Source organism: Erpetoichthys calabaricus, chromosome 9, assembly GCF_900747795.2.
Source record: "Erpetoichthys calabaricus chromosome 9, fErpCal1.3, whole genome shotgun sequence".
NCBI classification, from domain to species: domain Eukaryota; kingdom Metazoa; phylum Chordata; class Cladistia; order Polypteriformes; family Polypteridae; genus Erpetoichthys; species Erpetoichthys calabaricus.
In genome coordinates, this window is record NC_041402.2 from 107,317,430 (window position 1) to 107,331,461 (window position 14,032).

A 14,032-nucleotide genomic window follows, 5' to 3' on the forward strand; every position below is an offset into this window, starting at 1 on the left:
GCAGTAAGAGCCATTTCTTAAGGATAAAATAAGAAGGTGAGGCTTGCTTTGGCCATGAAATGCCTACTACTGAAGTCTGAAAAAGTCTTGTGGATCAGTGACTCAAAATTTGAAATCTTCGGTTCATCATGCAGGATGTTTGTATGCCATCTGGTTGGTGAAAGGATGGTTCCTCCATGTGTGACACCATCTGTCAAACATGGAGGAGGAAGTGCGATGATCTGTGGTTCTTTTGCTGGAGGCAACATTGGTGACTTGCACAGAGTGACTGGCATTCTGAATCACAAGGGTTACCGCAGCGTTTTGCAGCACCACGCAATACTTTCTGGTCTGTGTCTAGTAGGTCAGGGGTTCATCCAACAGCAAGACACTGACCCAGAACATACCTCCAGGCTATGTCACAACTGCTTTAAATGAAAAGAACAAGAAGGTACACTTCAAAACATGTACTGCCAGCACAGTCTCCAGACTTAGTTTGGGATGAACTGGACAGAAGGATGAAAGGAAAGCAACCTACAAGTACAATACATTTGTGGGATCTTCTGCAGCAGTGTTCGAAAGATCTTTCTAACCAATATTTGATTTCTGTTATAGAAAGAATACCTCATGTGTTTTGGCTGTTACAGTATATCAGCAAAATGTGGATACTTTAATGAATCAAAAATTTTGAATAAAATTTTGTACACTTAACTATTCCTTTTTTTAGTTCCTATTGTTTGTTCTATCACTTGATTTCATGAAACATTAAGACATTAAACACAGTTGTAATCAGAAGAATTCTTTAGGACTTGCTTTATAACCCCTCCACAGATATTATATAAGCAAACTATAAATTTGGCACATCGTTTAAGACTTCTACTTTGTACAGGGCAAAAGTATTTTTTTCCAGCAATGTTCACAGACTGTTTCATTTTTATTGACTATATCACAATTCCTGTGAGCCACAGGTTTACATAAACTTTAATATTTAGTAGCATTGTCTTTAAATTGTTTAACTTGAGCCCAATGTTTTCGTTTAGCCTTCCACAAGTTTCTTGCAATAAGTTGCCAAAATTATGGACCAATCCTCCAGACAGAACTAGTGTTACCAAGTCAGGTTTGTAGGCCTTGTTGCTCACACATGCTTTTTAAATCTGCAACACAAATTTTTGATCTGAATCAGGTCAGGGCATTTTGATGGCCACTCCAATACCTTGACTTTGTTGTCCTTAAGCCATTTTGCCATAACTTGGGAGGTATGCTTGGGGTCATTGTCTATTTGAAAGACTTATTTGCGACCGAGCTACTACTTCCTTGCTGAGCTCTTGTTGCAGTATATCTACTGTACATAAGTTTCTTATCTCATGATCCCATCTATGTAAAGAAAGGATACACTTCCAGTTTATATATAAAGTCTACACACCCCTGCAAAATTTAGATTTTGTGTTATAAAAAATTGAATTCAAAACAAATCCTGTCAGAATTTATTCCACCTTTATTGCAGAATTGCAATGTATACAAAGAAGGTGAAAACAAATAAGAATCTGTTTAGTGATAAAGGGAAAAAAAATCCTACAAAAAAACTCTGCATTAGTGTGCACACCCTTTAATAGCAAGGATGTGGCTACATATAGATTCAACCAGTCACAAGATGCCTCTTCTCAGATGGTAGGTAGTTAGTATACACCTGACATCAATTAAAGTGGTTCTGATTGAGCGCAGGTAAACTTTGGCTGTTCCTGTAGGATTATTCTGATATCCTCTTGGTTGCAACATACTCCAAAAGCCATGGTCTGCAAAGTGCTTTTAAAACATGAACAAGAGCTCATCATTGAAAGGTATTAGTCAGAACATGGGTACAAAAAGTATTCAAGGCATTAAACATCCCAAGGGGCATGGTGAAGACAGTCATCAAGCAGAGAAAATATGGCTCAACAGTGACTCTACAAAGGTCAGGACATCCCTCCCAGATTGACGAGAAGACAAGGAGAAGCCAGGTGGTCAGTAACATTAAAGGAGCTGCAGGATTTCCTGGCAAGTACTGGTTGTTTTCCACATGTGACAACAATCAGTTGTATTCTTCAGATGTTTGGGTTGTGGGGTAGTTTAGCAAGCTGAAAAACTTTTCTAACAAAGAAAAACATCCAAGCCAAGCTAAACTTTTCAAAAAGGTATATCCAATCTCTCACAATCATCTGGAAAAATGTGTTATGGTCTGATGAGACGAAGGTTAAACTATCTGGCTGTAATTCCAAAGGGTATGTTTGGTGCAAAAGAGTGCCACACCCACAGTGAAGCATGGTTTAGACAGCATCATGCTTTGGGGCTACTTTTCATCAGCTGGAACTGGGGCTTTAGTCAATTTGGGTGGAATCATGAATTGCTCCATGTATCGGTCTGTTTTGGCACAAAACCTTCAAGCATCATTTAGGAAGCTGAAGATGATGAGGAACTTAACATTTCAGCATGACAGCAACCTGAAGTATACATCAAAATGAAAGAAGCAATGGTTACATTGAAGGAGAATCAATGATCTTGCATGGCCCAGCCAGAGCCCAGACCTTTTATAAAATTGAAAATCTGTAGGGTGATCTGAAGAGAGCTTTGCACAGGAGATGCCTTCATAATTTGACATATCTAGAATTTTTTTGCAAGGAGTAGTGGGCAAAAATCACCAAGTCCTGATGTGCCATACTGATAATGCCACCAGTTTTTAGTATGATTGAATGTTTTTTTTTTTTTTTTCCTTCACTGAACAATCATATTTGTATAATATAGATTGCAATTTTACAATAAAGGTTAAATATCTTCTGGCAGGATTTATCTTCAGTTTTTATTACACAAAATCTGCCATTTTTGGCAGGTGTGTGTAGACTTTTATATCCAATGTAGCTTCTTTTAATATTGGCTGGACATTCAGAATAATAGATTTTTCGTAGGCTCTCGCCACTTCGAGAGAGTGCAGGAAGCATGTTTTCTAGGTACAAGCAGGTGAGTTCTAATGTTCAGTGCAGTTGCCAGAGCTTTATACTTTTTCTTGTGGTCTTTGTTTCCAGAATAAGATCATGCATTTGCCAAACATGGGAATCATTCACAGGTGAAACTCTAAATAGCAGAGAATAGTCCTGACCAAACAGGGAGCACATCAGCACTTTTTAATAGCCTGCCTGAGTTGCCTCTACATCTCTCTTTGCATCTCAGTTGTGCTTTCTTCCTGTCGGGTTGCTTATATGGCAGTAACGTTTTCTTCCTGTCAAATGCTTTGCGTGGCTTCACCTGTATTTATTTAGGACTATAGTTACCCTTTTTAAATAAAATAATGTCTATGGGATAAATCTCACAGATCACATTGGTATACTTCAGATCTTTGTCTACAAAGGTTTGTGTTTGTCTCACCCTTGCTCAATTCAATTACAGATGGTCGTCCACTCTTAACAATCCAGCCCTAGGTTGCCCTTCAGAGGAAAAGGGATTTCTCAAGTCTTGTTGCAGTGAAACCCTAGTCAATAACAGTCCCTCCATAGAGCAAAGTTAGAGCCATGCCAAGAACACGGAGCATATAGAGAGCACATATTTAGTACTTGCAGTGTGCTTTAAAAGAAGGACTTGACGTTTTTACAGTTGGATTCTTGGATATACATAAGCCCAATTTTTTGATTTAACAATTGAAGCAAAGTTTTGTCCAAGTGTTTAAACATTGACTAATTGTTTTAAATGACTCATCACAGAGACTTCTCCGAATGTCATTTTGCTTTTGATTGATCAGTCTTCTCAAATGAGGCCCAGAAATTGCATTCTGAAGAGGTCCTGTGGGAAGAGAAATGACTCTTGAGGTGAAGATTAAGAATTTAATTAAAGAGGGTCTGGCAGCTGCTTCTTAGGCAAAGGACTTGTTTGTCAAAGCAAAGTAAAATTGGCAATGCCAGTCTGGCCTGTTATCTTGTGTTTTTAATTCTAGTGATTTAACAGTAGTATGCCTGGCTATAAGTGGCAGTTGTTATGCTGTTAAAATCTGAAATATATTTAAAAGTTGTAAGCACTCATATTTGCATATAATATATAGCTCACCATTACAGTCAAAAGTGGTTAAATTATAGTGTTTATATATTTTTTTCAATACTTGGAGGTAATTGGTTGTAATTGTTTCTTTTCTCTTACATCAAATTATAAAAAACAGTATCATAAATTAAATACAATAATGAAATACCAAAGTAAAATTATAAAGTGTGATGTGTGCATTTGCTTGTGTTACAGGTGCTGGACTGAGGTTATATGGATGTGCCTTGCCCCCAGAAGATTCTGATAAATCTGAGGTAAAACTCTTATTTACTAAAGGATGTCTTTTTTTAATGTGGCATTGTGCTTACGCTACAGAAATCTAAAATGAGATAGAATTATTTCCTAATTTAAATATTTGCCTGTTCAATATTTAATTTCTAGAAATGTACTTATGTTAAACTTTATTTTTTTTGGCATCATATGTGGAAGCTTTTATAAGTACAAAAGCTGTTTTAAGGACTAAATAAAAAAAAATTATATATATTATATATATATATATATATATATATATATATATATATATATATATATATATATATATATATTGCCCATGTAATAGTTCAAAAGGGGAGAACCCAGTAGAGGCTTGCAATACCTCCTGGTAAGCAGAAAGTACGAGTAGGGAGTAGCTGGTCCCAGTTTCTCCCATCCTGCCAACTACGCCATTGTGCTCCCCCCGATCTGGCCACCGCTTGATGGCACTCTATTACCTCTATTAGGGCATTTATATTAGGGTAGGTGTTCTCCAGACCTGCTTGGTGAGGTGGTCAGGCATGGCATTAACCAGAGTTTCACAGGTAAGCTGTTGAACTACCTGTGTGGTGCTATTAATGTCTGGCCATAGCCAGCATCCTAGTTTTCCCCAGATCTCAAAGGCCTGCGCACTTGCCGGCCGCTCGGGGTCACATTTCCAGAGCCACCACTCTCTTGCCTGCTGGCCCGAGGTGATGCCATAGTGTTTAAATATCTCTCCCTTAAGGATGTCATAGTCGGCGGCATCCTTCTCGGGGAGATCATAGTAGGCCCACTGCACGTCGCCCTACATGTACGGCACGAGTATGTGCACCCAATCTGTCCTTGGCCCGTGATTATGGGTTGCGGGCCTTTCGAATATAAATAAATAAGACTCAACATTGTCTCCATCCATCAGTCAAGCTAACGGAGTAGGGGGTGGCGGAGCTATCTCCGACTTCACTGCTTGTACTGTGATGATACACGCTTCTGCCTGAGCCAGTTTCACCCCGGTGGCCGTGGCTTCCAACTTCACCAACTGTAATTCAGTTAAAATAGATCCAATAACAGCGTTGAGGTCCTGCTCTTCAGTCATCTCTCTTGAGCACTATCCTGCCGAATATGCCAATCTGTGAAAGACAGGAAACACAAATGACTCTCATAAAGGTTTGGAACGTCATCCTGTATACTGTAGGTTGCTTGATTCGTCCTTCTGCACCGTAAGACAAGTACATTACAGACTTCAAAGACATTGAGTGAACTAGGGGGTAGTGCTGGGCAGTATACTGGTTCATACCAAAAACCGTTTTTTATTTTTGTTATGATATGGATTTTTCTCATACCGCAACACCGGTTAAAATAGGCTAAGCAATTTTCGGAACCTGGCGCAGCGGGAAACTGTTTAAGGGGGGACCTTTTTCACCGCTATACTGCTAAACACGCATGCGTTAGTGGAGGTATTGCGCAGTGAAAATGGACGGTGAACATTATCATCTGCTACAGCTTCAGTTTTACAAAGTTAAATATGATGACACAGAAGAACTTTTGCAGAAGAAAGGAGCCGTGTCTGTTGTCTGGAGATACTTTGGCTTTAAAAAGTCGGATGTGGACCAAACAACTATTTATTGTAAATGCTGTCGAGCTAAAGTTGTCGTCGGAGGCGGCAACACGAGCAATTTGCTGCACCACCTTAGCCGCAAACATGCGTTGGAGTACCATGAATGCATGGAACTAAGATTGGCACCCTCCACGTCCTCAGGTAAAACTGAAAAACCTAGGGGACATTCAAGTCAGATGTCACTTGTAGACGCGTTTTGCTAGAAGTACTGCCTACGACAAAAAAAGCAAGCGGTGGATCGAGATAACCAACGCCATTACAGTCCATATAGCCAAAGATATGGTTCCGTTAAGTACTGTGGAGAAAGGCGGATTCAGGGCTATGATCAAGACACTGGATCCCTGATATGTGATCCCAAGTCGCAAGTACTTTAGCCAAACGGCGATCCCCGACTTGTACCGAGAACACAGAGGGAAATTACAAGCAGAGGTGGCTACAGTCACCGACTATTCAACTACAGCAGATGTGTGGTCAAGTTGCATTATGGAACCATATTTGAGCCTGACGATTCATTTTATAAATGATGACTGGCTATTGAAAAGTTACTGCCTCCAAACAAGCTATTTTCCAAATGACCACACTAGCGAATTACTTGCTGCAGGCTTGCTGGAGGCACTCAATTCCTGGGGGCTTGCAGAGCAGAGGCAAGTGGCCATCACAACAGACAGTGGGGCCAACATCAAGAAGGCTGTCAAAATTAACAATTGGACAAGACTCCAGTGCTTTGGACACAGTCTTCACACAGCCATAGGTATGTAATAGTTATTAAAATAAACTATTTTAAGTAATGGTAGTAAAAACATACTATAGTAATAATGTAGCAACCTCCGCGTCAGGTTCGAGAAGAAAAAAAAACAGACAGACATAATAAAGTCTCACAAAAGTTTATTTGAACAGTCAAGAAATAAGAATGCTGACTTTGTAACCCCACCACACAACCTTCCAGTTCCTTCTCCAACTCACCACTCTCCCCCCCTTCTCCCGTCCCGGGTGTTGCCCCCCCCTTACCGGGTCTATCATGCCCCCGCTGTCATTCCTCTGCACTGTACTCCGCCTTCCCTTAGTCGGATTCAACAGTCACTTCAAAAAAAAAAAAAGGCTTCAACCTGGCTGAGACGCTACAATAAGAAATGTATAATGAAAGTGTGTATAATCAGTTTTCTGTTCTCTATTATCAGTAGTCAGGTAGTCCGTCCCCTACTTACGATGGTTCAGCTTAGATTTTTCGAAGTTATGATGTAGAAAGCGAGACGATAATTTATATAAAATTGTGTAAAATATACATTTTCAAGTTGGCGCGGCAAACAAACTTTTCTGTGGGCCGATCGATGCATTACGACATGTTGTCGGAAACTCCCACGTTGTGAGATGCCTCAGTCTAGCTAGCTATCGTTTGAGACTCCGATTTTGATGCAAATGATCATATATGGAGATCAAAAATGAAAGTGAGGTACCGGGATCAGCTGATCTGACCCTAGCCAATTGTGGTGCTGAACACGTTCCTGTAGCTTGTATTGAACACGTACTGAAAGAGCTTTCAGTACTGGTGGGAACATTGTCACGTGCCACAGGGCAGTACTCAAACCCAGATGCTGTTGACCGTCTGGTTTTCCTTGCCCAGAATTTTTAATGGCTAAGATTTACATAAGTGCCTTGTTCATTATGTTCAAATGTGTGAATACACATTCACTTTTTTTTTCTCAATACTTGAATACTGTATAATGTATCTGGGCTTGAAGCTTTGAAGTAATCCATATTACTAAACGAGAATGGTAAACTGGATGGACGCAGGGACATGGGCCGTGGACGCAAAAGACGTAGTGCGCAGGCGCCACACAAAGCCCCCCTCCAAGCACCGGAAAATGAGAAATGATGCGCCACGCCAATAGCACACAAAAAAAAGGAGTCGGACACAGGCGCCACATAGCACACGAAACAGGACACACACAAAAAAGAGGATTCAGACCCACGACGCACAAAGCACCCCTCCACTGACAGAAATAAGAAATGAGGCAACGCGCCCCTAGCACACCAAAAACAAAGGAGTCAGACGCAAGCGCCACACAAAGCCCATGGCACACGAAACGGGATAGACTACGGACATAGCAGACGAAACGGGATGTACACAAAAAGGAGGATTCGGACCCACGACACACAAAGCCACCCTCCACTAACAGAAATAAATAATGAGGCAACGCGCCCCAAGCACACAAAAACAGTCACACGCAAGCGCCACACAAAGCCCATAGCACACGAAACGAGACAGACTACGGATTTCACATGCTAACATAAAGAAGACATGAGACACAAGGCACCCCTCCACTAACACTAATATGAAATCAGGCAACGCGCCCATATCACACAAAAACGAGGAGTCAGACACACACCCCAAAGTTAAATGGGACAGACTACGGACTCCACACACGGTCACACATCGAGCCCGAGATTGAGGCTCAAAAACGGAAGAGCGACCAAAAGCGAACACTCGAGATCATACAAATACCCCACACATACGGACAATCAGATTATCCCCACCTAACGGTACTTTTATTAGGAGGAGATTTTAGACGGTGCTTAGCTGTTGTTCCACATGCCATGTGCTCAGCTATTGTTCAGTCCACCTTAATAAGTAAATCTCATTACAATGATGCACTATTAACCGTACAACCACAGAAAAGGCTCCATATTAACAGTGAGTGCGATCCTCCTTATTACTTATCCATATTACTAACGATAAAGAACAAACAAGTCATGAATTCACGATCACGGGTACAAAACGATACGCCTCGAGTAACGGGACCACAAACACGAACCCGCATTAAAAAGAACAATACACGTCGGCGCCTACAACGCGCTTCTGAAACCGCTGAAGAAAAAATGTCTTGGCTCCAAAAACGCATGTCACTTCTTTTCAGGTATCCACTCTGAAAATGAACAGTAACAATGCACGTGACATCCGTCTTGCAAAACTGTTAATTATAGATGAATGTACAATGGCATCCAGTCACTTACTCAACACCATTGATAAACTTCTACAAACGTTGATGATTAATAATATTCCCTTTGGGGGAAAGATGCTTTTATTAGGAGGAGATTTTAGACAGTGCTTAGCTATTGTTCCACATGCCATGCGCTCAGCTATTGTTCAGTCCACCTTAAAATACGCGGACGACGTCATACATAAACAACAAGAGACCGGACTACAATACATATACAGGCGCGACACCTGATTGGTGGTAATACGAAGAAACAAACAGTCCGCATATTAACAGTGAGTGCGATCCTCCTTATTACTTATCCATATTACTAACGATAAAGAACAAACAAGTCATGAATTCACGATCACGGGTACAGAGCGAGACGGCTCGAGTAACGGGACCACAAACACGAACCCGCATCAAAAAAAACAATAAACGTCGGCGCCTGCAAAGCGCTTCTGAAACCGCGGAAGAAAAAATGTTACGCGGACAAATGGCATTGCTTTCAAAAGATACAGTTTGTACAAATCATGCGATGTCCAGATCCAGAATATAACAATTGATTATTACAACTGGGACATGGGACACTCACCAATACAGATGGACTTCACCCAGATATTATTACATTTCCTCAGGCCTTTATCTGCGACGACTTAGTTACGGAGATATTTGGAACAGCACTCTCATTAGACCAAATACCCCTTTTAACACAACGGACTATATTATATCCAAAAAATATTAATGTTGTTCACATAAATAACCAAGTCATTGCATTACTTCCTGGAGAGGCACAGCGCTTTCTAAGCTCTGACAAAGTTGACTCTGATGACAACAATGACCATCTTAATTTCCCCTTACAATATTTGAACACTATTAACCCAGCCGGATTACCACAACACAATCTTAACCTTACAATCGGAACAATAATCATGCTATTAAGAAACCTTAACACTAAACAAGGTTTATGCAATGGTACACGTTTAGTCGTCAACACCATGACACACAATGTTATTGAAGCAAAACTTCTTACAGGATCACATGCTAACAATACTCTTCTGATTCCTACAATTGACCTTACAAGTTCTGACCTAGAATTACCTTTTACACTTAAACGGCAACAGTTCCCCATTAAACCTGCATTTGCCATGACCATCAACAAATCACAAGGACAAACCATGAACAAGGTTGGCATCTACCTCTCTGAACCCGTTTTTGGACATGGACAACTTTATGTGGCCTTACGAGTTCGACGTTCATCTGACGTTAAAGTTAAGGTTATAAATGATCCATGTCAAGGAAAACTCATTCAAGGACAACACACCATCTTTACTACTAATGTTCTGTACAAAGACATTTTCCGATAAATCTTTACACTGTGCCATGCAATTTATTCTTTGCTTCCTATGTGCGTCATCTACACCTTCACACTATGCTATATCTCATACATACATCACGCTATTTATAATTACCCAACACCAGGGGTTGGTGAGCGAAACGAGCAGGGGGCGGAGCCCCCTAGTAGTATTATTACTGGAATTTGCACTATTTATTTTATTGTTATTATTACTGGAAGTTGAACTATTATTTATTTTATTGTTGTTATTTATTAGTTTAAATATTATGCAGTTTAATGATGGGATGGTTGAAAATATGTTGTCAAAATAGTTGTTTGCAAAATTTGTTCAATAAAAAGGTTCTATATTTTGACTGCATCTGTCATGCAATGTGATTCCTTCTCTTCATTAGTGCCACCCCCTTGAAAACCATCACTTTATGGGGCCATTCAAACCTGTATTAACACTTTTGTGCATATTAAAATGTTTTTTTTTGTACAATGTACAATGCTCATGACAGTGGAATAGGTTATTCTTAGCCAGTCTACTGCAGTAATTGCAGTGGAAAATGTGGTTAACATCCACTCATGCATGGGGAAAAAAATACCGTCAAATACCGTGAAACCGGGATAATTTAGAAAAATACCGTGATACAAAATTTTGGTCATACCGCCCACCCCTACTAGGGGGACTTTTATATCAGGTGGATAGGTAATGACATTTGTAATGGAGAAAAAGGACTGGAGATGATGACAAAGACGGAAGGCGGAAGTGAGGTGGTCGGGAGTGGACTGGAAGTGAAGTCATCCAGTGGTGTTGCATCTTCGGAAGCCAGAACTGGATTGCTTATTGTGGATGTGTGTAGTGACTTGCTCATCAGCAAAAACACTATTTCCTGTTTAGCCAAAAAGCTGAGATTTGACACAATGGTACATTTAGGGCGGTAGGTGTTAAAGGGCATCCATCAGTATTCGGGGAAATAAAACAACCATCCATCCATTGTCCACCACTTCTCCGATGTTGGGTCGCAGATCCGATGACACAATTACAAAGTCGATCATCGAGCTGTGACCTCAGGCATCCTGGCGCCAAGTGCACTTATGGACACCCTTATGCTCGAACATGGTGTTCGTTATGGACAATCCATGGCCAGAACAGAAGTCCAACAACTGAACACCATTAGAGTTTAGATTGGGGAGGCCGTTCCTCCCAATCACACCTCTCCAGGTTTCACTGTTGTTGCCGATGTGAGTGTTTAAGTCTTCCAGCAGGACGATAGAGTCCCCAGGAGCTGCGCTTCGCAGCATTTCCTCCAGGGACTCCAAGAAGGCAGGGTACTCTGAACTACCGTTTGGCGCATAAGCGCAAACAGTCGGATTCCTTCCCCCAACTCGAAGGCGCAGGGAAGCAACCCTCTCGTCTTACTGGAGAGAACCCCAACATGCAGGCCTCGAGCTGGGGGGCCAGAAGCAAGTCCACTCCTGCCCGATGCCTTTCACCCATAGCAACTCCAGAGTGGAACAAAGTCCAGCCTCTCTCAAGAGGAATGGTTCCACAGCCCAGATCGTGCGTAGAGGTGAGCCCGACTATATCTAGCCGGTACCTCTTAACCTCTCGCACCAGGTCAGGATCCTTCCCCACCAGAGAGGTAACATTCCATGTCCCAAAAGCCAGTTTCAGTAACCAAGGGTTCGGAATGCCAGGGCTCCTGCCTTTGGCCACCTCCCATATCACATTACATCCGACCCCTGTGGCCTCTCTTGCAGGTGGTGGGCCCACTAGAGAGCGGAACCATGTTGCTCCTACAGGCTGAGCCCGGCTGGGCCACATGGTCAAAGGTCCAGCCACCTGCCCCTCCCCTGCAAGTCCCTCCCCTGGGCCTGGCTCCAGGGTGGGGCCCCGGGTATCCTTTCCCAGACAAGGGAAACACCGATCCTTGATTTAAATTCATGTGGGGTCTCAGGATAGAGTTAGACTGGATCCTCACCTCAGACCTGTTTGCCTTGGGAAACCTTACCAGGAGCATGTAGCTCCCGACAACATAGCACTGAGGATCACTAGACTGCGCAAGCCCTTCTGCCACAGCAAGGCCTCGATCAAAAAAGGGCTTAAAAAAAAAAAAAAAAAAACTCCTAATACAAAATAGAAAATACCTCAAAATCTCAAAAATGCTTTTACTGATTTGATTTAAATATGGTGACAATATAGAAAATAATTACCCATCACTTTATTTGTTGATATTTGTCATTAATAATGCTGTAATGTGTGAAACATTCTAATGTACAGCATCCCATTTTTGCCACAGCGTTAACAGCTATCACACAGTGAAATGGGGTGTGCCAAAAAAATGACACCTGCAGAAGTGAAGTGAAATGAGAAATGTTTAGTCAAGCTCAAAGAAGATGCATTTACCAACTTATATAAAGCCCAAGTGTTTGCCAGGTGCTGTGGTTGTGAGGGTAAACCATTTTGAACAACTGACCCAGTGAAAAGGGTATTTAATAATTATCGCCCACCTCCTTCATCTTATATGTAACTTCGTGGCAAATGCAGACTATTCCCCTCAGGCAGTGTGCTGTTCAAGACTTAAAGGAGAAAAAACACCCCACAAATTAGGGAGCCAAGCCACAAATGTAAAGAATGAAGCACAATTTTTCCTATAGCTGATAGGAATGTGGGTTATCAGATATGATAAGAAGATGATGTAGGTCAGTGCTTTTGAGTGAGTAAATTTTGTTTTCTTGATCCTAGATATCTATTCATACTAGGGGGCTTTGCCCCCTGCCAGTGGCTGCTTCTCCGAAACCCCTCTTAAATGGTGATACAATGATAAACAAGTAACAGGTGTTGTTTTTTTTTTTTTCACCTCCTCTTTGCTCGAGAAGCTTGCTGCTGCTGCATGCCATGTGATCTGCATTTCGTGTGGTGCTTCGAACGTTTTAAAGCCGGTACAGCACCTGAATATTCAATCTCTTTTCGCTGTTCTGTTATTTCCCCGAGTAGTAATTTCAGTTTGTTTGCGCTAATGCGATCTTTACTCATTTTTTGAGACTCTTGAATTTTCCTAATTCCATTATCTCTAACTTGCTCTGCATGTGTATCACAGGACTTGCGTCTGAAGGTTGTAAGTATGACGTGACTTGTCCGTCTCATGGAAAGTAAAACTGAAAGTGTTTGTCTTTTTGTGTCTCTTCAAAAAAATCACGTCTTGTCCCTGGGAAAAAGTCTCGTCTCGTCACAAGTTTTTTTTTTTTTTTTATATTATAGGGAGATTTACTTTGTACTGAGGCAGTACTAATTTTAGTCTTTGATACTATTGGACAGTTAAGATTTTTTAGCAGTTTTTATCTTTGAAGGAATCAAATTTAAATCACTTTTTGTAACATTACCAAATACCACTATTGGTGATGTCCTTTAATTCAGAATTCTGCTGCAGTCTCTTTCATGTCAGCATCACCTAGAACTAACCCACTGCCCCTTTTCCTCCCCCACTCACCTTGTTGTAGATGCTTTCCGCGGTCCATGCCGTTCATAATTCACAGAATTATTTCTTTTCACCTGTTCTTTTCTGAGCAATGTTAGAAACGTTCAGTTCATTACATCCATCCATCCATCCATCCATTATCCAACCCGTTATATTCTGACTACAGGGTCACGGGGGTCTGCTGGAGCCAATCCCAGCCAACACAGTGCGCAAGGCAGGAAACAAAAACCCCGGGCAGGGCGCCAGCCCACCACAGCAGTTCATTACATGGGCCATGTAAATGTGTAGCCTGTAAACCTCATTTATGTCTGTAATATGTAAAGTGTGATTTTTGTGTAGGAACTTTGTT

General features: G+C 41.4%; 1 protein-coding gene across 2 annotated transcripts in view; it reads left to right on the top strand.

Moving 5' to 3' along the window:
* The window catches only part of gpatch1 (G patch domain containing 1), a 206,805-nt gene that overhangs the window by 89,737 nt on the left and 103,036 nt on the right, over positions 1-14,032 (top strand). For both annotated transcript variants that reach the window (XM_028810057.2, XM_028810059.2), the window contains exon 6: positions 4,234-4,292. In XM_028810057.2, the coding sequence (XP_028665890.2) occupies positions 4,234-4,292 (59 nt within the window). The remainder of the gene's footprint in view (positions 1-4,233; positions 4,293-14,032) is intronic.